Source organism: Crocodylus porosus, unplaced genomic scaffold, assembly GCF_001723895.1.
Source record: "Crocodylus porosus isolate Cpor-Errol unplaced genomic scaffold, CroPor_comp1, whole genome shotgun sequence".
In the NCBI taxonomy this organism is placed as follows: domain Eukaryota; kingdom Metazoa; phylum Chordata; order Crocodylia; family Crocodylidae; genus Crocodylus; species Crocodylus porosus.
The window spans coordinates 149032660-149055119 of NW_017728886.1; the positions used below are offsets into that span (position 1 = coordinate 149032660).

A 22460-nucleotide genomic window follows, 5' to 3' on the forward strand; every position below is an offset into this window, starting at 1 on the left:
GAACAAACGTTCCCCCAGATCCTGGTGGTCACCCCGATAAACTTATAGGTGGCCATCAGATCATCCCTGAGCCTATGCTTTTCCAGGCTAAAGAGTCCCATGTCTCTCAGCCTGTCATCGTAAGATCTTTTCCTGACCTCTGATCATGCGCGTGGCTCTCCTCTGGACTTTTATAGTCATGCTGAATGTGGGCTGTATTTAATCAGCTTTATAGTTGGTTTCTATTAGTGAACTTATGCTCCTTTTAGCAGCAGTTCAAAGATAGACAGTGTATTTAATGTGGTTTCCCTGTATGTGAAGGTAAGACAAGGGGCTTTTTTCCCCCATGCTGATTGTGGGGGAAGTACTTTATCTTGTATTTGAGTAAATACTTCATGTTTTGTTTGCATGGATTGCTATGAAATGTTTGAGGTTCTTCCTGTCTGCTTCCTAATGGTGGACAAAACCTGTGTAATAAATAAGGCAAAGTACTGCATCTTTTGCTTTGCTCCTGCTGCTTAAGTGCATCATTTACCTATCTGGAATCTATGGTGGTACATTAGTGCTTGGAATATTAATATAAACAAATCTCTGATTGAAAATGCATATTGCCAACCCTCACCGCAGCTTTTTGTTTGCATCTTTTTGCTATTACTTTATTTTTTAATAGAATGTAAAGAATATGAAAGACTCTACCCTTCTCTTACGTTATCATCCTGACAGCTTCACATAGGACAGAATCAGGCCTGAGTTCATTAATACTGAAGTAGTGAAGGACAGATTTGTTATATGTTCTGCAAGCAGCTGTAATTGGGTCATAGGACTTCCCTGTAAAGTAGTGGCCTAAAACTGGAAATGTGCCTAGTTTATTAAACAGGCAGTCTGCTTTTATTCATCATTAAATGTTTGCAATTGTTATAATGAGAAAAAGAAAATCCTGGCTTATAGTTTTTGTGCTCTTTTTTTCTAGATCCTAATGGTTACTGTGATGGCAACCCCTTGGAAACTTATGAGAGTACTTTGTTACTCCAGAGCAACTTTATCACAGAGAGTCCCAGTCAGAGGTACCCCCAGTGATTTGATGCATGTAAGGTCCAGGCCCGTATTTTCAAATTTTGCTGCTAACACACCTACTTCAAGTACAGTGGAACTGCATGGTAAAGTGTACCGCCGGGATGACTACACTAATGTTACTGAGAGGATTCTGTCCAATGTGGGGAGGAACTTGCATAACCAAAGGCATCACCCTTTGTGGCTAATCAAAGAACGGATAAAGAATCATTTTTACAAGCAGTACCTAGGACGCTTTGGAACCCCGCTGTTTTCTGTTTATGATCATTTCTCCCCAGTTGTGACAGTGGAGCAAAACTTTGATAGTTTGCTTATCCCACAAAACCATCCCAGCAGGAAGAAAGAGGATAACTACTACCTGAATTGCACCCACATGCTGAGAGCACACACTTCAGCCCACCAATGGGACTTGATGCACTCTGGGCTGGATGCCTTTCTGGTTGTGGGAGATGTTTACCGCCGTGATACCATTGATAGATCTCATTACCCAATTTTCCACCAAATGGAAGCAGTTCAGCTCTTCTCCAATCATGAGGTAAGAACTGTCTTCAGTGGCTTCATCAGTGATTCTGAAACTTGCTGGAGAATTATGGGATGCCACCAAATCCTATGAAGGTGCTGGAATGTGAGGAGATAAGCAGATAAGCCAGGCTCTGGTCAGAATTATGATTCCTTTCACCATCTTGAGAAGTGTAAAAACTTCCTCACCCCTTTGCAAAAGGTACTACAGGAGGTAGTGGATTATCTCTTATTTCCCTGAGGCAGCATGGTTGGTATCTTTGCTCCTTTATGTAATGCTGCACCCACACCAAGAGTACATGATGAGCATGATATTAGTCCAAAGCCAAAAAGCTCGTGATTTACCATATAGTTCATTAGGCTGGGTCCTAGCAGAGACGACAACATTTCAAGCCATGGTGACTCCATAGTTGAGAACTGCTCAATATACATGTGTACTCCAGATACCTCTCTGCCCTCACAAATGATCCATATGCTAATTAGCACCCCACCCATGACTGGAACCAAGTGATCTTGTTATGAGTCCTGGGATGCTCCAAAAATATGTATGCAAAGGAGGTGTAGGGCAAATGGGTATGGCTCCACCTCATGGAGGCAGGGCCATACTAATCATGTGTACCAGCCTGGGGGGGGGACTGAGGGATTCTGGGTGAACTGTTTGGGGGCTCATTTGGTGATATTTGCCAGACATTTAAGGCTAGTGAAGAAACACAACTCAGGAAATGGGGGAAAATGGTGTATCTTAGCTATGGGAGAGAAGAGGAAGTCAAAATGTATGCAGTGTAGTAGCTCACCATGACTTGAAAAAGAGTCAGTGCTGAGCGGGACTGTGTGCAATGGGCACTATCATATATCTTATTTAGATACAATGCACTAACTTATCCATAGGATAGACTAAGGGAAGCTTTTGTTGTCAGAAAGAGTGGGTGAGGGGTTTGTCAGTACCTTTCTGTTAAGTATTGATGCATGAACCTGTAATTATATAAGAAGCAAAGGTAAGCTGTTCACTGAATAACACTGGAGTTTTAAGCAAAGTGAATGAGACATTGTTTATCATGTGAGTATTATGTAATTTCTTGAAATTGTATTTGTATTCCCTTTGTGAGGCCTCAGGTGGGGTCCTTTTTAAATCTGTTTGATATTGCCTGTTTTCTAATAAAATGTTAAAAAAAAAAAAAAAAAAAAAAAAGATTCCCATCATCACCTGGCAGGGGAAATACCACAATCATGAAAGTGGCAGGAGAAAGTACCCTGACCATATAGGTGGCTTAAAAATGGCTTTGTGTAGTGGAGGGTGCACGTCTGTCTGCTTACAGACAGGACTCCCTACAGGAGCCTCATAGTTAGTTTCCCAATGGCTAGCTTCCAGTGGGAGGATCTTGGCTACATGCCGACTTTATGGAAATTGGAGACTCCTCCTTATCTTGCTTCTGCGGCTGTACAGCAAAACTTGAGAGCATCCGAACCCCAAATGTCTGGGCTTGGGCCTGTATGTAAGATGCTTGTCAAAGGATTTGGAAGTATCTGAAGCCCCAGGCTGAAGAGTTGGGGTAGAGTATACTTGCCAGCAGTAGTGTTACATAAGGTTTTTGAATGATTCAAGGGATTCGGAACTGATCTAGCTAATCTGACCTCGGACACAAACATTTTTCTTTAAAGAAAAGTAAAATATATATTTCTATCATCACTTCTTGGCTTCTTGTGGGCTATCTGAAGTCCCGGACTAAAGAGTCTGGGATGGAGGATACTTGCCTGTAGTATCTGGCAATATCTGAACTCCAAGACCTGTGGGCTTAGGCCTGCACATAGGATGCCTGTCAATGGATTTGGGAGTATATGAAGTCCCAGGGTGATAGGAATGGGATGGAGGATGCTTGTCCATTCTAGCACTATATGTGGTATTTAGAATGATTGAGTTCTGCCTACTCAATCAGTATGGTTTTTGGAACAATTGAGTTCTGCTAAATTGATATGATTTAGAACTGATTTAGTTATTTGATGTTTACCTTATATGGGTCATGTGTTTTATAGTTATTCTCAGTGTTTATTAGCTGCATTTAATCAATTTCATAGTTGGTTTCCATTATTGAGCACATGCTGCTTTTGGTAGTAGTTTAATGACATACAGGGTATTTAATGAGCTTTCCTTGTATGAAAATGGAAGACAAGGGGCTTTTTCCTCCCTGCTGATTGGGGAAAAAAGACTTTATCTTGCATTTGAGTAAATATGGTAACATTCTTAAAATTGATGCCAATATGTGAAAAGGGAGCCTAGAACAGAAGAATAATGGGGCTTGCTTACTAGAGGAGAGGAAGAGGAAAGCCTTCTTTTCCTTCTAGTGGCTTGAACATCTCCACCTATATCATACTTATCACACAAATGGGTATGCTTCTACTCAAAACACAAGTCACTTCCATAATGCATGTTATTTTTTTTGGTACAATATGTTTATGACCATCTGCTTTGGTACCAAAAAAAGATCCTGTGTAATTGTCATATTTTCTGTAGCTCTGTTCCTGCCTATATAAGAAACTAAAACATTATTTTATGCCTATGTCAGTACATTGTATGTGTGTATATGTATGTGTACACACACACACACACACACACACACACAGTGGATTAGCTATGTTCATTATATATTATGTGTATATATAATGGATATACTACTATTGTGGAAATGCCACTTGCACTACCAGTTACTGTTGAGTTGAGTAATTCATGTAAAGCAGGGCTTCAGCTATGTAGGTATGAAGAATGTGGCATAGTCTTCTCAAAATTACTGTACCCAGTCTGAAAAAAAGAATAATTTTTTGAAAATTTGAAGGGAAATTGGTTGATTAAATTTGTTCAAGAATGGATCCTTTAAGAAATGTCATGCCCTAGGTCAGAATTGTTTCTTTCTTGTAAGCTAGCTTAATTATGAAGGCAAGGATTTTATACGATGCTGTGCCTAACTTCATTTGATCACAGACCTGAGGAATAATGTCTTGCATTTGAAAGCTTGTCTAACTTTATCCCAACTACATAGTTGGTCCAATAAAAGATGCTACATGAAGAACCAAGGGCTAAACATTGATAAGGCTTTTTGGCACATTGTATTTTACCCAATTCCTGAATTCTTTCCACAGAAAGGTGAGAATGACCCTCCTCCCTTTTGATAGATCTTGAACTCCCAATGATCAGTTTATTTTCTTCTGCTAATTATGTTTGCTATTCTTGAGAATTTCTCTTAGCTTCTGCTGTTTTTTTCATTATGCTATGCCTGGCTTCCTGTGAAATGAAACCTGATGAAGAGTGTATTGCACTGGAAAGCTTGTTTAACTTTATCCCAGCTACATAGTTGGTCCAATGAGAGATATCAGCCTAAAAAGTCCTTCCTTCTTACATAATTTCTGAACCGTCTTGGCTATAACATCACTCTTTTACTACCTTAATTATGGATTAACAAAGACGCTACAAAATTTTCCTATAACTAAAACTCCCCAACCCCTTCATCTAGATCTGATTGCAGCCTTTAATAAGAGGTTTCTCCCTGCTTTCTCTTTTCATTCACTTTTTTCTCAAAATGCTTGATGTATTGTCAGAGAATGTTCACATGCGATGTATTCTTGAATCGTAGCTGTATGCTTACTTGCCAGGAAAAGATATTTTCTGTCTGGAAAAAAACTGTCTTAGAGTAAACAATAATGAGACGGCATAGCAAAAGCACCAATGTCCATTTGTTGGAAGGGCTACGAAGTGATATGCCATACAAAGTTCACTTCATAGGGTTTGAAAACTTTGTTTTCGTCTTGAATTTTCAAGTTAATACAGATATAGCATATGGTAACATAAACAAATCATTACAAACTTAATTGCAAGAGTGAAGTGAAAATTCCAATTCCTAAAATAACACCATGGATTTATTTCATGCTGAAATGCTGAAGGGCATTAGCCTTTTCGTGTTTTGTCCTTTGATTGCCTCATCAAGATTTCTAAGCTACTTAACGGCTTGAGAAGGATCTAACTTTTGTGAAAAGGGAGTAGAGGGGAGAGGGGGAAGAGAGAGACAGAAAAATGTGATTTATAAATGGGGAAAAACATTTGACATCAAGTCTTTATATTTATGCTTAAGTGGTATCCCATTCAACAGAGGTGGCTTGAATGCTAGTGGTTGCCACTCTATCTTAGCCCTTCCTTTTTGTAATCATGATATAGTCTATAGCTGAGGTTCTCAATTGCAGGAAGACTAGTTTGCTACCACATCTTCATCAAATCCTAGCGTGGAAGGAAGGTCAAGTACCCCAGGATATGTATGATGCTAACATGATCACTGTCTACAAGAAGAAGGGAGACAAGGGTGACCTCAACAACTACAGTGGCATCTCTCTCCTCAGCATCACAGGCAAGGCTTTTGCCAGAGTCATCCTGAAATGCTTGCAGCAACTTGCTGATCATGTCTACCCAGAATCACAGTGTGGATTCAGAGCAGGGAGATCAGTAGTGGACATGGTATTCTCCTTATGCCAACTGCAAGAAAAATGCAGAGAACAAAATAAGCCACTGTACATAACATCTGTCAACACAATGAAAGCCGTTGACACTGTCAGCAGAGCAGGCTTGTTCAAGGTCCGAGTAAAGATTGGATGCCCCCCAAAATTACTCACTGTGATATGCTTCTTCTGTGGCAACGTGCAGGCCACATTCAGTTTGATGGATCAACCTCTGACAGATTTGAAATGAAGAGTGGAGTAAAGCAGGGTTGTGTTCTGGCGCGCACACACACTTTTTGGGATCTTCTTGTCTATGCTGCTGCATTATGCTTTTTATGGCTTGAAGGAAGGCATATTCTTTCTTCACATAAGATCATATGGCAAACTGCACTCTATCACTTCTAAAGTCCAAGACAAAAGTGAGGCACGTACTTATTAGGGAGCTCCTTTTTGCTCATGATGCTGCACTCACCATCCATGAAGAGGCCAGCTACAAATACTTATGAATTGCATCTCCCATGCTTGCAGGATGTTTGCCCTGACCATCAGCATTAATAAGACTGTGGACTGAGGACAGGGTGTTTGTCAGTCACCATCCATCAGCCCTGATAACCTATCACTGGATAAAGAGCTAAATATACTCATTGGAAAGGCTGCTACCACATTCAGTAAGCTCTCTAAATGAGTCTGGAACCATGCAAAAGCTGCAATCAAAACTAAGCTGCTTGTGTACAAAACCTGTGTCCTCAGTGTCCTTATACATAGCAGTGAGACTTGGCATCATATGCATATCAAGAAAAGAAGCTGAAAAACTTCCACCTATGCTGCTTACAGTGGATTCTTGACATCAGGTGGCAAGATAGAATCACTGACAGAGAGGTCATCACCAAAGCCAACCTGCTAACCATCACCATGCTACTCAAACAGCAATGCCTTGACATCTCTGCAAGATGGAAGATGGGTGTATCCAGAAGGACATCCTGTATGGGCGAACTGTAGGTGGGTGTGACAGGGGCAAGCTTTCATGCCCAGTGCAAGTACTGGCTTGCTTCCTGTCTATAGGTCAGCTACCCACTTCATTTGTCTGCCATGCCTTGATATAATAATATTGGGATGTTAATCAGGAGGGAGGCTGCCCATTTGAAACCCCAATGTTTAGGGGAATATCTGCCACTCCATTTCACCCCTACACTGCATCCCAAGCCTTGCAGATGAAATCCATCAGTGGTTTGCACTGTGTCTTTCATAATGCATACACAAAAACAGGCAAACAAACACATACTGGGCTCCAAGACATCGGCCTCCTCACTGGGGATCACTGGGGTCTGACACCCCATCTGGCTCAGGTGGTCGTAGCCCTGCCTGGCCCTTTGCTCTAGGGTATTATACTCTGTGAGGCTCAGGTGGCTCTAGCCGTGCCTGGTCCCTGCAGCCACAGGACTCGCAAAGATCCTGGGTGTTGCTCCAGGTCCCTCCACCGACCTGGGTCCTGCCTCAGGACTCCCATGTGCCTGGGCTCCCCCTATACCGGTTGAACCCATCAGGGATGTGGGAGCTGGGCCTACACTCACCTTTCACCGGTAAAGTGATTGGCCTGGCATTTCTTGGGGACTCCCCTGCCACAGGAAGCCCCACCACACCCCACTTGCCCGGCAGGGTGCGATTTCATATTTTACTCAGGACAAACAAGGCCTTCTCCATCCCCATAGGCTTGCCCTGTCCTCCGCAGTGTTCTGGGCAGAGCTCAGCAGAGAGGTGTTTCTCCTCTGCTGGTTGATCATGAACTGCCCTCAGCTCAGGGAGCTGGGTCTTAAAATGGCCACCCCAATCAGGCACCTGCCCCACCTTGGCCCTGTCTTTAAAGTAGCAGGCACTACCAGTGCCCTGCCACAGTGGGGAGAGAAGATTGGGCACCCAAAATCGAGTTTCAAAGACATGTGCAAGCGAGACACGGAAGTTTTTGGAATCAACCCAAGCCTTTGAGAGGCTTTAACAGGAGACAGGACAGAGTGGCACTCCCTTCTCAGTTGAGTCCAACATTACGACAAGAAATGGTTACTTGAATTATAACAGAAATGTGACTGAAGGAAACAGCTTGTCTGTACAATAGCCCCTAACACCATGTACACCTGTGACCACTGTGACAGGACCTGCAAGTCTAATATTGTTACCTACAGCCACAAGAAAAAATGCACCACCAGTCAGCAGAATAACTGCAATGTCCAGTGTCACTCACTGATGAATGGATGCCATATATTGCATAGCGATTAGAAATTTTACAGCAGTATTTTGGATGGAGGCTACTGCAGCTGAGTCCTAAAGCTGTAGTTCCAACAAACTCAGCTAAAGAAAAAGCTTCATTGTCAGTATGATGTGTGACACACAATGGAATTGATCTGATTACATGTGTTAGGAATGGCAATTGCATACAATTTAGCAAGTTCATTACACTACCTTATTGCTTTCTCTTCCACTTTCCGGTTATATTATTTGTCCTTTTTCTACCTGCAAGAAGTCAGAAAATAGGAAGTGCTAAAGATCACATAGTTTGAATTTGAAATGGTTTCAAATCTTTGTGATATCCAAACATAAAAAATATGTTTGCATAAAAACACCAGTTCAGCTTGAATGGGCATTATGGACAATACAAGGCAGAGCTGTTCCACATTTTATTTTAGTGATCAGTGTTAGATATAGGAAAGTGTTCATAGGGAGTAATTTTTCAAACATATATCCCTTTTAGTTTTTACAAAATATCCATGAATGTTCTTTGAAATCTTTATTAATTTGTTCATTATTTAAAATAGTTTGAGAAATACTCTAGCTGTAGTTCAGTCTGGGAGGTGTTAACAAATTATTTGATTGAGTTATGTCTTGGATTATAGGCTATTCATAATTCATCGCTTATAATTGGTCACCTGCGCCACATGCCATTATGTCTGCACCCTGACTGGGGGACTAAATCTTGCATAAATAAGGAAAGTAATCTTAGATTTCTTAACAGCTAAGCACAAATTTCTATTCTGAAGCTTTGTAGGTGTGTTTGCATATTCACACAAATACAAAAGACTTTCATTTTAGGACATTCAAGTGCTTAAAAATAAAAATAACAACTTCTACATCTATTCCAGTAGAGCTGTCTATAAAATAGCCTTGGACACTATTAACACAAATTTTCAATTTTTATTCAAACAAGTGTTCATTACAGTTATTTAATTGTTTGTAGAATTATATGCATGTAACGCTTAGAGCAAGGATGGAATAAAAGTGGCTGCAACCAGTGCACTGTATAAATTTGCGAATTCACTTTGATTCTGAACATAAAAGAAAACACCAACTGACCCCAGTCATTCAGCAGCAGGTAAATGATGAGTTTTGTTGAGAAGCAGGCAAAATTTTTACCTTGCGTGTCTTTTGATTTTGTAAGTTGTTTGGACTGACAGTATTAACACAACTGTTAAAAGATTTGAAATAACAACTTTCTTCTGATAACAAGACTTATTTACCCATAATTAACCTTTTTTAACTTAAAATGTAAGATGGATGCAGAGACTCATATACTGTACAGAGATTTTTGAGTTCAGTTGTTCACCTATTGAGAGATTTATTTTGAAAACAAAATCCTAAATTTCAGGTGTATTAGCCACTAGAGGGAGCCAGTACAAACTCAGTGACTATCACAAGATATACTTCAGCTGACAACAAATATTAAAAATTGGAGAGAGCTTGAAGGGTATTTTCCAAGATAGATCAAGTTTAGCATGATTTTTAGAGAAATAGAACTGAGAATATAGGAATTATATTCTAGTTCAGCATCCTGGATCTAATAGGTCGTTCTGAGAAAGACAAAAAGTCCTATAATGTGCATGCATGCTAACATGTGGAAGTTATAAATAGGGACATTTGGAGGAAAAATATGGATACATATTTAGTCTTCATTGAAATGTATTGGAGCAGATGGTGAATTTGTTGCTAGGACACAATGGGAAAATTTAAATTTTTGTTAAAAATAGGGACTGCCTCTCCAGAATGGGCACAGTTAGAATCTATGTATGGCTTCTGGTATTTCAGTTCTGTATCATTATGGGGAAAATTACTTCCAGACCCCATGGCCGATAGTGTTTATAGGCTGTTGTGTAAAGACTGTTGTCCTAGGTGGTATAAATGCAGATGGTCTTCTAATTTGCATATATGTGTTACTCCTTTTCTTATTTTACTAAATTGTTCACCATAATAACATCCTATATGAAATGCAAAACCCTTAAATCTTTTATTTCTCTTAAATATATTGCTTCCTCATTTACTTAATTAAGAGGTCTCCTGGTCTTGTTTGTAAATATTAGGATAGAGAAGGAATACCTGACTGACTGAGTCCAGATTGTGAAATACATTCTACATTCTTCTCTTATTTCCCCTCTCCTTTTTCCCTTAGCATGTTAAACTGCCCAGGCCTAATTCTGTTTTCCATTATAGTGTATCTAATGTGACCAGGATTAATTTCTCTAAAAATCTGTAAAGTGTCTTTGATGTAAAACTGGGTGGAGGACAAGAGGAGTTCTGTGCATCCATTAATAAGTTTCAGTTTGAAGTTTCAGCTCCACCACTAATCATTTTGTTTCCTTTTTCTGAACCTTTTCTAGTTTTGCTGTCAGGTGTTTGTAGAAGAGGAAGAATCTTGAGTGCTGCACTTACAAAGCCCATAAAAGTGCAGAAGCTGGGTCTGTGTGCATTCAGCTTATTTATGTGCTTTCACGTATCTCAGTTTCAACATACTTTTTTTTAAATCTTTCCCTTTTCTGTGGAGTAAACTGTGAAGTATTTTTTATTTTTTTACTCAGTTTTGTTTTGCTTTCTCCCATCTGTGTAAGGGATTATCTGTCTCACAGGGTGTTGTGAGACTTTCTTTAGTTATGTAATCCATTAAGTAACATTTAAATAAACTAAAATCCTCGCAGAATTTTTTTTTCAAGGCAGTGGTTATGGAAGTAAAATAAGTCTGTATGTGTTACATTTCTTACTGACAAAAAGATTTGCCAGAAGTAGGTCAGGACACTATTATGTCTCTTGTTTCAACAGCTGGATTTGTGAGAAGATCCTTAATAGATAGGTTAGAAGTTGAGCAGATTTTCTTTTACTCATTTGTTTAAGAACTTGAATTTTGGACCATAACCATTCCTGCTGATACATGCTGTATTCTTGGTTGGCTTCATTACTACTAGAGACGTGAAGAAATGGGGGAATCAGTGGCATTTAATTTTGAAATGTTGTCATGGGTCAGTATCTGTGCCTGTCTACATGTGCATCTGATGCGGCACCAGTTTCCTCGCAAGTAAATTATGAGTAGATGGTGCCAGGTATGTATCTACACGTGCAAGGAAGCAGAAGCAGACTTGCTTCCACTTTGCTCCCATTCCTGGGGCCCTGCAATAGCCCCTGCTGCCACTGGGGGGAGCTCTAGGCTCCAGCTGGAGCTGCCAGCAATCCTCTTCAAAAGCCCACCCCACTGACTGCTCCCTGCCCAGCCATTTCCCTGGACAGGAGCAGCGTGCCCAGTGGGCAGCACTCTCCTCACCCCCTGTGCACATCCCTCTGCCATGGCTGCTCCAGCACCTGCCCTTGGGAGCGAGAATCAGTGCCCCTGCTCCTGTTGGCCTGTCATGCCAGCCTCCTGGCTCATGGCTGTCTTACCCGTCATGGCTCCCCAACATGCAGCAATCATGTGTCCACTCGCTGTGCTCTGTCTCAGGGCTGCCACTGCACACCTGCCACCTCCGCCCTGTCCTCCTAGCCCAGGGGTGGGCAATTATTTTGGGCGGAGAACCGCATACCCAGTTCTGGCAGGCTGTTGACAGCCACATGGGTAGTCCTGCCCCTTAACAGGTCCCCCACCCCCAGTCACTAACTTGGGACCAATGTCCCAATGTCTTGGAACCAATGTCCCAGGGCCAGCGCTGGTGAGGCCCAGAGTGGGGCTCAGGCTGGCAGGGGTCTGTGGAGCTGGGCTGGGCTGCACCAGCAGGGAGAGAGGGTAGCTGGCCTGGCTCCATAGAACCCCTGCCAGCTGGGATCCTGTACTCCTGCTGCTCTGTTCAGGGCCTGGGACACTGGTGTGGGCCCCACACTCCTGCTGGCTCCTGTGCCTGCTCACTCCCAGGGCCCCCCCTCAGCCCCACGGTACAGGTGGGGGGCAATATGCAGCCCTGACCCTGCACTCACCAGCAGGGAATGATCTGGTGCTAAGCATGGGGGGAAAAAGCGGCCCTTCCCCAGCTCCATGGCCCATGCTTCCTGCTGTGGCTGCTCGCAGCCCATGTAGGGCTGTCCTGAGTGGCTGTGAGCTGTGAGCAGCTGCAGCCTGGGATGCTGGCCATGGGGCAGGGGAAGAGCTTCTTTTCCCATGCTCAGCCCCAGCTTGTAACCCACCCCTGCTGCCAGCCTGGGCCCTGCCCTGAGTCCAGGCTCGCCTGTCAGAGTTGTGCTGTGGTGGCAGCAGCTGCTCAGCGCAGAGAAAAGTGGTCTTCCCCCCTCTTGCCACACCGGGCAGTGTTTCCTGCTGCTGCCCACACAGAGCTCAGAAACTGGGCAGCACAGAGGTGGTGGTGGTGGTAGCAGCACTGCAGCCTACCACGGTGCAAGCTCCAGGCGGGCAGCGCAGCAAGTGGGGGGGGCCACTTTCCTCCATGAGGAGGAAAGCCTGACAGGCAAGCCTGGAGCTCGCGCAGGTCCCAGTGGGGGTGGGTTACAAGCTGGTGCTGAGCATGGGGAAAAGTGCCCCCTCTCCTGCCCCATGGCGAGCACCCCATGCTGCAGCCACTCATAGCCCATGTGTGGCTGCCTGTGCCTGCTCAGGACAGCCTTGCATGGACTGCAAGCAGCTGCAGCAGGGAGCTTATGCAATGGGGTGGGGGAGGAGCCGCTTCTCCCCTGCGCTCAGCACCAGCTCATTCCCTGCCCACGGTCCTCCCTGCCCCTTACCTGAGCTTTCCATGCCAGTGCAGCCACAAGCAGCCACATGGTCCTAGGTCAGAAGCCCCTGTTGGGGCTTCTGGCTGGTGGGCGGGGCCAGGTAGACCCTGCTGTTGCAGGAGCCCACCAGGGCTTCCCCTGGCTCCTATCATCTTTGACAGGAACCAAGGACAGATAAGTACATATTATTTTTCTAAATTTTTTTAGGGGTCCCGCAGCCCGATAGAATGGCCTGCCCATGGACCTTATGTTACTCACCCCTGTCCTACCCAAACCCCAGCAGGGATACCAGTGATGGACCTCAGGCTGCCACCACCAGGGCCGCCATCACAGTTCTGTCCTTCCAGCCCTGCCACCTCTGTGCCTGCCAAGCCAGCCTGGACTGGTGGCAACATATCATCCAGCACACCTGGGGCAACAAGCAGTGTCTGGAGGCCTTCTTTGAGACCTGGACCATCTTTCAGGACCTCCTGGAGCAGCTCTGGCTCCACTTGGAGTGGCAGCACACTGGCATGCAGCTTCCCCTTCCCCGTAGACGTCTGGCCAGCCCTTGCCCTGCTTAAGCTGGCCATGCCCACCAGCCTGCAGTACATTGGCCACCTGTTTGGTTTGAGCAAGGCCACCGGTGGGGAGGCGGTCTTGGAGGTGTGCAGAGCCCTTGAAGATGTGTTGGGGGACACTGTTCTGCATGTGCATGACTCCCTGGTGGTGTTGGCAGGGTTCCATGCTTTGGGATTTCTTTAGTGTGTCAGGGCCCTTGACAAGACCCACATCCTCGCCACCTGCCTGCCCCATGAAGACAGCCCCTACTACAGGCCATTGTGCTCCAGGCCATTCTGGACCACCATGGGGCCTTCATGCACATGAACACTGGTTGGGTGGTGTCCACATCTTCAGTAAATTTGGCCTGCTGGGCCTAGTGGAGAGTGAGTGCTTCGCACTAGAGGTGCCAGAACTGCAGCTGAATGCCATGGTGGTCCTGCCTCTCCTCATCAGGGACCTAGCTTATCCACTCTTGCCTTGGCTCATGTGACCCTATGCTGGCCAGCTGCACTCCCGCCAGACCTACTTTAACCGATGCCTGAGCTGGATCTGTGCTCTGGTGGAGTGTATCTTCTGCCATCTCATGGTATGCTGGTGCACCCCCACTGCCCACCTAGAGCTCCCCAAGGACAACCTCCCCTGGGTCATTGTCATAGCCTGTAAGGTGCATAATACCTGCAAGACCCAGGGGGAGCTTTTCCATGAGGTCTGGGTAGAGAGGGTGTGATGTGTGGAGGATGCCTGGCAGCAGGAGCACCACCTGCACTGGCAGTGGTGGGCCCCCCTGGCTGAGGCCCCAGGAGAGCCTTCCATCCACCACCAGAGGCCAGGGCACTGGGTATGGGAGGTGCTGGCTGGGACCGCCCACCTGCACCACCACCCATGGACCCCCTCCCATTCCCCTTTTCCTCCCAAGCACCACACTCACTGAAGATGTGTCTCAGAAAAATAAGTTTTTATTCTGTCACATCAACCAGAGCCTCTCTCCCCTTCCCTTTCCAACAAACAGCTCCCCTCCACCCTCACTGCCCCCACCAACAGTAAAAAACCTTCTTCCCTGTGAAAACTATGTATAATGTACTTCGTGTGCTATCCTGGTGTGGGAGTGACTAGGGCGTAGAGCCCGGGGACAGATGACCAACACCCTTGCCTCTGGCCACTCCCCTGTGGGTACACATACTCTGGCAAGTGTGGCAGGGGAGGGGCTCACCCAGGGGTGATGGTGATGGGTGCTTCCCCCACCATGAGTGGCCCTACCTTTGGCAGGTGGTGTCCAGGGCCAGCAAGGCTGGTGTGCAGTCCTGGCTCCATTGCAGGCAGCTCTGGCTGTGTACCCATGTGGAGCTGGGCAAGCAACAGGGCTGGGCCCAGATAGTGGGGCTAGGTGGTGGGGCACCCAGGGTGGAGGCCGGGCCAGGGGCTCTTGGCTGCTGGAGGTGGTGCAGAATCTCCTCCCAGGCCCAGGCAGGGGCCTTCTGCTGGGTGCCTGCCGAGAGGTAGGCGAGGCTAGGGTTGGGGTCTGGTTGGCATCCTGTTCCTGCAGTGCTTCCATCTGCTTGCATGCCAGACCCAGGGGCTCTGCCCAGAGCTCCTGGTCCTCCCAGTTCCACACCTCCTTGCACCAGTCCTGTGCCTCCTCACAAGTAACGTCCTCCACCCAACACCTGTCCTGGTGGGCCACATCCTCCTCCCACCGGTTCCAAATGTCCCCCAGCAGGTCCTCTGACGCGATGACCAGGTGTTCAGGATCCTCCTCTGACAGAGCTGGCACATCTGCAGGGTCCTGGCTGTGGGCAGTGGCAATCCTGAGGCCATACCACAGCTGCCAAGGTTGGCTTCGCTCCCGCATACAGCTGCAGGCCCTGTGGAGCCATGAGACAAAAGCTGTTTCTGAGAGTTTGCAACATTTCATAGATAAAATGCTCTGTACCACGGGCTGTGCATTGCCCAGCCTCAGATGGAAATCAGGCATGCACAGATAGCCAAGGACCGTGGTAAATCAGCCTGGCAAGCCTGGGCCCAGGTGGCTGCTGGCTGAGCCCTCCATCCTAACTTGCTACCCTGGGGCCAGCAGGCCACTGGGTGCTGGCCATGGGCAGCCTGCCTCCTCCACCTGATTTCCAGGGTGGGACAGGCCAGGGTCCTGGCAGTAGCTGCTGCTGTGGCTCCAGACCCTGCTTCTCCTCCTACATGCCAACCACTCTGCTGCACTGCCACCCAGTGCCTGGTGCCCGGGCTTGGGTGTTACACACCTATGGCACTAAAGATCACGAAAGCATAATCAGCCTGGAGTTTAATGTAGAATATACCTCACACAGTTCAACTTAACTAAAATCTAACTTTTATTAATACATTAAATGTTATCTTAATAACTTCTACATAGAGAGAGAGAAAAACATGTAATTAAATGGTCTCACCCAATCCCAGATGATGTTCTACTTCGCAGGAAAGGTGGCCAATCAGTTTCTGTAAGTAGAAGGTGGTCCTCTGTGGGTAATGGCTGTTTTTCAGTCCAGATGTTTGTCATATTGAATGTAATAGTTTAAATTCTCGTAATACTTGCCCCTTAGCCAGTTTAGACAAAAAGGCAAGGTTCATCTTCTTATCTAGTCCATTGCTTGCTTTGCCTGGCCTTGTAACAAGTTTGCTTAAAAGTCTTAGGTTCTCAATCTTATCTTTAGAGGCCTTTAACAAGTTAACCTAAGAACAAGAAAAATGACCCTTAAGCAAACATCCCGAGAGATCAAACCCTAGAAGCTTTTGAAAGGGGGTTGGGAAAGGTGGGTCACTGCAGTGGTATGGAAAATCTCCCAAAAGCAAGAATTTAAGATAAACTGAATAGTCAGCAGACAAATTCCATTGCGGAAGACAAACTGACCATTCAGCAAAAAATCTGTTGAGTAAGATCCGAGCCCAGTTTGGGAGTAGTGACAGGTTTGGGTAGAAGGGGCCCAAGATGGCAACTCACCCAATAAAAACTGTAACCTACAGTCCCAATTTGGAGGTAATCTCACTTGCAGAACACCAGAGGAAGAATCGCAAGTGTAGACTGGATCAGACTGATCACCTGAACCACCCTCTCTGTGGACAAAAACTCCTGTTCATGCTGAAGCTGCGGAGCACCCGAGTGGGACCGAAGGAAGAGGACTTATTTCTATCACTGCTGAGACCAATCCTAAAACCATAACTAGAGAATGAAAGTATATCTGGGGATTTGATTTCTTGGAATTCTAGGATTGTAAGTATACCATGAAAAATAATAGTAGTGATTCAGATTTAACTTTTAGTTGTAATTGTAGCTGTTTTTGTAATACTAATTCTTATAGCATTGTTTGGGAAGGAAATGCATTTGGAGCATTGTTTCTAATATATGTAGTTATTGTGTTTTCAATGTTTGTGGTATTTCTTAAAGCTAAGCAGTGTTATATGCATAGTAAGGAGTTTTAATCAACATATTAAAGGAATAAAAATCGTGATCATTGTGAAAACCAACAGGGCTCAACCTCACCCCACCAGCGTGAGGTTGGTATAATTTGAACCAATATATCATGTGGGACTTCTCTCTATCCTGTAAACCCATAAGAGACAATGCCATTGGATGGTGACACACCCAACTTCCTTCTTGCCTCCTTTTTATGCTTTTTCTTTAACTTTACTCCTCGGACTTTTCATTTCCAGGTACCGTTGATTGGTTTCCCTGTGATCATTGGTTTCCTTGTTCGTGTTTTTAATCTGTCAGCTGGGGACAATTGTTGGAACAATTCCTTTGTTCCAACAAACCCATCACATGCACACATCTTAATTTGGTCTTTTACCAGTGTCTTAATTAGGGCATGCTCCGGATTCCTAATTTGGTCTGTCCGTCAACTCTGGAAATTCCAAGGGCTCTGCCATTGGGCACTATCTAATTGGTCCCCTCTTATAACTCTGTGTTAAGATATCCAATTATGTCATCACTCTGAATTAGTCGGTTAATGCCAAGTTCAGTTAATTTGAGCTAGTAACAAGGCTTACATTTCTCATGCCTATGTTGATAACGCTGGAACATAAGCTGCCTGTGAACGTGAGCTCAAGGCTAAATGCAGGAGAAAAGTGCAAATAATAAGGCTATACAAAAAAGTAAGCAATGGTTAAATGAGGCTGAATATAAAAGCAAAGTTCAAATAATACTATAATTCTCCACTTAAGCAGGTGCAACTAAAGTTAAATGTGACAAGCTACCCTAACACAGGGAGTGCAAGGCTCCCAGATGCCTGGAATGAGGAGTCTTCTGCCTGCCTGCCCTCCCTGCAGGGGTCTTTGGGGAGGCACCCTTAGGGCCATCCCCTCCCCCCTGCCCACACTGCTGCTGCACCCCAAGCATGCCCCTGCTGCATGTGCCTCAGGTGGTGTACAAGGAGCTGTTTGTGTAGACCAGAGGTGCCCAACCCACTATCTCCTGCTGCTGCTGCTGGCCATGGTGCTGTTGGTGCACTTGTGCACCTGGTACAGGACCCTGAGCTATGACAGCATGGGGGGCAAGCCTGGGTTACCCTGCAACCTTTGCTGCTGCCTGGAGGGCTACATGTAACTGCACTACATGTCCCTGCCCCTTGTAGCTAAGGATATCACTGCCAGCATTGGCATGTTCCTTGGCATGTGAGAAGCCCATGACCACTTAGCTGTGGGGGCATGGACTGCTCAATAAAGTTTGGCATTGTGTCCCACCTTCCTGCATGCTGTAGTCAGGGAACCCAGGGCCAGGGGAGTGTGGGTTGCCTGGGTGGGGAGGTGGAGCAGGGGCTGGGGGTAGAGGGCTGGAGTGCAGAGGGCCATCCATCTAGAGTGGGGTTTACCATGTGGTCTGGCTGGCATGGCTGATGATTGCCCATGATCATGGCTTTTGGTGATGGTGTGCAACTCTGGGCAATGTCCTCAGATGGCGGGGTGTGGCAGGCGGGCATGTGGCCAGGGCCTCTACCCCTGCACTCCCCCCCCACCCCGGGAGAAGTTGGCACTGCTGGTGGCTGGCAGTGTCATGACCTGCCATACCTCAGGGCTGGGGCTGGGGCTGTGGAGCTGTAGGGGCAGGTGCTAGCCCAGGCTCCCTGAGCTGCTGGTGGAGGTTGCAGCCTAGGAGCTTGGCAGGATGGGCTGCTGGATGCCCTAGGGGCCTTCTCCCAGTGATGTGTCACTGGGGGGTACCAGGCTGGGTTGGGGGCTCGGGCAGGCCACTGGTACTGTTGTAGATAGCAAGGCTATGGGCTGGGTCCCAGGGTGCAAGGATGTCTGTCAGCAGCCGCATAAAGGGTATGGACTTACTGGCACTTGTCAACTGATCATTGTAGTCAGTGATGGAAAACTACTGTGCTCACAAAGCCTTGTCATGCCCATGCTCCCACATCTGGGCTGAAAGCCATTCATAGATGCGGGTTTTAGAGAGCTCGCCCTGCTTGAGCTCATGCCGCACCTCCACCTCGCTTCCCAGTGCCACAAGGTAACCAGTCTCCTCCATGGACCAGTTGGGGCCCCATGTGGTGGGCACAGGCGTGGGCACGGCTGTGGATGAGGATGCCATCATGGGTCCCTCACAAGCTCTCTGGGCCCCTGCTCAGCTGTCCCTGTGCTGCCAGGCCTGGACAGCTACCTGCGGTGCCCAGCACAGGGGCTCAGCATGGCACTGAGCCGCACGGCAGAGGCAATGCCCCATAGGAATTGCAAAATCAGGGCAGGCTACTGGGAGTGGTCTGCATGCAGGTTGAGCTGGCCCTGGCACCCAGAAGATGCCTACAGCTGGACCTGGGGGCTGGCAGGCCTGGCTGGAGTCTTCATCAGCCTGGATCTGCCTGCAGACCTGGACAGCATGGGCCTGGCAGCCATGTCGGGGCGCAGTCAGGCTAGGGCAGCTGATCTGCGGTTTGCCCTCAGCTGGTCTGCGGGAACACAGGGGCTTGGAGTAACCTCAGACTCCCTGCTGGTGTGCCTCGGGCTCTGAGAGTCAGCAGACTTTTATAGTCTTGAGGCAGGGGCTGCCATAGAAACAGCTCTACCCTGGGGCCTCAAGTTGGCCCCAAGTGGCAACTTGCTCCCACGTCACGTCTACATGTGTGTAACTGTGCAATAAATAATTATGCATAAATTTGCCACCTGCTTTTATATAGAAATGCCATGAAAGTAGCGCGTTTGAAGCAGCACAGTTCATTTCTCTGATTCAGAATTCCCTCACCCTCCATGTTTGGGAAAATAATTTTTTTTTCCAGAGAAAAAAGGGATATCAGCCATTTATATTTTCCAAATAGAGACACCCCTACTGTTTGAAAGATTAAATTTTTTTTCTGATCACCTGGTTTTCTGTGAAATTCACATTTCTACATGGCAGAGTTAGCAGCTCATGTGAAAATGTACTAAGTTTTCAATGTATTACAGTGGAGAAATTGAAATATGTGAATTGCTGTTTGGGTGAAGTTTTGTACCACTTCATCTTTGAGTTCAGGCTTATCTGTTGGTGTAAAAGACCTTCCTCAGTGTTGCATTTTGTGCATGTCTCTTTTTTTCAAAGTCCTAGAACACAGACCGCAAAGGGGAAAGGATGAAACACAGCTAATATTAACTGTGTCTATTGGTATTAGTGCTAAATGTGAGCATTCCAGAAGATGTTTCTATGTGTCTTTAGGAATAGGATGTTCTGTAGACAGATGATGAAAATCTTTGTCTATAGCTATCAAAAGAATTTAAGATTTGGAAACCACATGGAATACCATATGCTAGTCTGGGACACTTTTTTCTTCCTACTGTTTAACAACACTAAATGGGCACCTATACACAAGTATGCAGTCTTCTCCAACACGCTGGAATTCCACAGCCCTAGGTCCTTAGAAATTAGTAACGTTTCTAGTTTATTTTTACATGGAGAAAAAATTGTTGTTTTATATACGATGATACACCTCACTTTGCAAAATTCTAGATCCACCCATAGTATTAGATCCCTATCTGCAGATGTTTACTATCTATACGTAGTTAGGGGATTGTGATCTTTTCTTAGAACTACCTGGAGACAGCAGCTGGTGCAAAACACAGCCATGGAATACCAGTGCTCCAGGTTCTGCTCACTGCTGGTTCTGACCTGTACAGTCCTAAATCACCTGCACCTGGCCTGCCTCAATAGGCATCCCTCATGCCATAGTGCCACAACTAGATCATTCTTGTTGGAAAGAAGAGGCTGTGCTTAGGAGAGTGTTCTTTGTACAGGCTCCTAATCTCTGCCTCCTTTACTTTGAAAATTTGATGATTTTTCCAGGCGTGCTGCAAAGAACACCTGTCTGATACAATTGCTGGAAAAAGTGAGGATGGGCTTCCTACATGAGGAAGTGGGTAGGTGGCTGGCTGGCTGGCATAGTTTCCTTGGAAACTATTTCAGTGCTGCTGGGGTTTAATGTAATGATATGTAATTATGTTTGATTATATTAGGATATGGGTGGACAAACAAGAGGTTTGGAAGGAAGTGGAACTTTCCCATGTGTCCTCTACTCCATGTTAACAGCTTGTGCGTACATTCTTACCCCAAGGCAGATGAAAGGAAAACCATGGTAGGTTAGCCCCTGTGAAAGGAGGGCTCAATGAAAGTGGCTAAACTACCACAGGTTTTGCTTTCATCTTCCATGGGATTAGAGCAGTTGATGTGTAGCAAAGCCCGTGATCCTCTTCTATCTTGTGGTAGCTAGTTTGTCTGCCCATCCCATCAGGGTGCATAGAACTTTGGATAGCCCTCTTTAAATAAAATAAAGATTTCAAGCTTTCTCTTGCTCTGTCTTTTCCAGGCAGATCAGAAATGAAAGTGCATATTTCAGTTTAAATTAAGAGGTAATGCAATACTTCAGTCAGGAAAGAAAAAGCAAATTTCTTCTCCAGGTGTATTTTGAAACGATCATTTGGTTAAAGAAATGAAGTACAGAAGCAGAACCTGATGAAGTTGGCTCTGGCTAACAAAAGTTTATGCACCTCTGGTTCAGTTAAGTCTGTAAAGTAAATCTCTGTCCTGCCTTCTGTAATCCAGCATTATGAAGCTGACATCCCTTGTATGGTAACTTTTTCATTGTCACTCCATGAAATGTTTGCCATCTTTCTTTAAAACAGGATGATTACATAATGTTTGCAGAAACAGCTTGGGTAGATTTTAAAAAATAGAAATAAAATTTGTTTGCTGTCTTTGTTGGAATGAAGACTGAAGGTTGCAGAGATTAAGAAGAAAGCTGAGCAGACTTGCTGTCTGAAATAATTTTTGTTTCTTTCACCCCAAGCAAACAGCTAGTCAGTAAACAGCAAAGTGTATTCCATTATTAACAACTGGCTTGTGTAGCTCTTCAGTGACTGTCAGTGCTGGAGCTGGGGCATGATCTTACAAGTTTTGCTGTGTCAGGGACTGATCGGGGTGGCAGTACATTTTCTTGTTGATGCACCAACACAAGATAAATGTCATTGGTAATCCATCAGTGTATGTGCTGTAGAACATTAAAAATATATGAAAATGGTTTGATATTAGTAAGTGGATTCTGAGTATAACTGATTCCTTATTTATAGAAATATTTGTCAAAGTTGGTAAATCAAAAGTTGGCACTTTAATATCAGTTAGGAAATGCTTTGACTTTCTTCCTTAAACAGCATTTGGTAGTAAATACAGACAAAATTGCTGCTGCTTAGATGTGCTAACACTTTATGTGAAATTGCTAACATCCCTCCATTTGGAGAAGCTTTCTGTGGTAGCAATTTAGAATTAGGTACTAAACAGGTTGGGACTCCGAAGGTTTGTCTTCATCCTGTTCAAACCTTAGTTTCACTCACAGGTAAGTGGCACAATAATCCTGTCTTGGACACAGGTGTACCAAGATAAAAAAATATTTATACTGCTGTAACTTTATTCCTCTGAGAGA

The 22460-nt window shown here is 45.4% G+C and overlaps 1 protein-coding gene across 5 annotated transcripts in view; it reads left to right on the plus strand.

Annotated features, from left to right (window-relative positions):
* Nucleotides 1-22460, plus strand: part of FARS2 (phenylalanyl-tRNA synthetase 2, mitochondrial) — a 418607-nt gene that overhangs the window by 102732 nt on the left and 293415 nt on the right. For 4 of the 5 annotated variants that reach the window (XM_019542835.1, XM_019542833.1, XM_019542828.1 and 1 more), the window contains exon 4: nucleotides 948-1585. In XM_019542835.1, coding sequence (XP_019398380.1) covers nucleotides 956-1585 — 630 coding nt within the window. In that variant the 5' untranslated portion in view covers nucleotides 948-955. The remainder of the gene's footprint in view (nucleotides 1-947; nucleotides 1586-22460) is intronic. The other variant, XM_019542821.1, reaches the window with a different exon arrangement.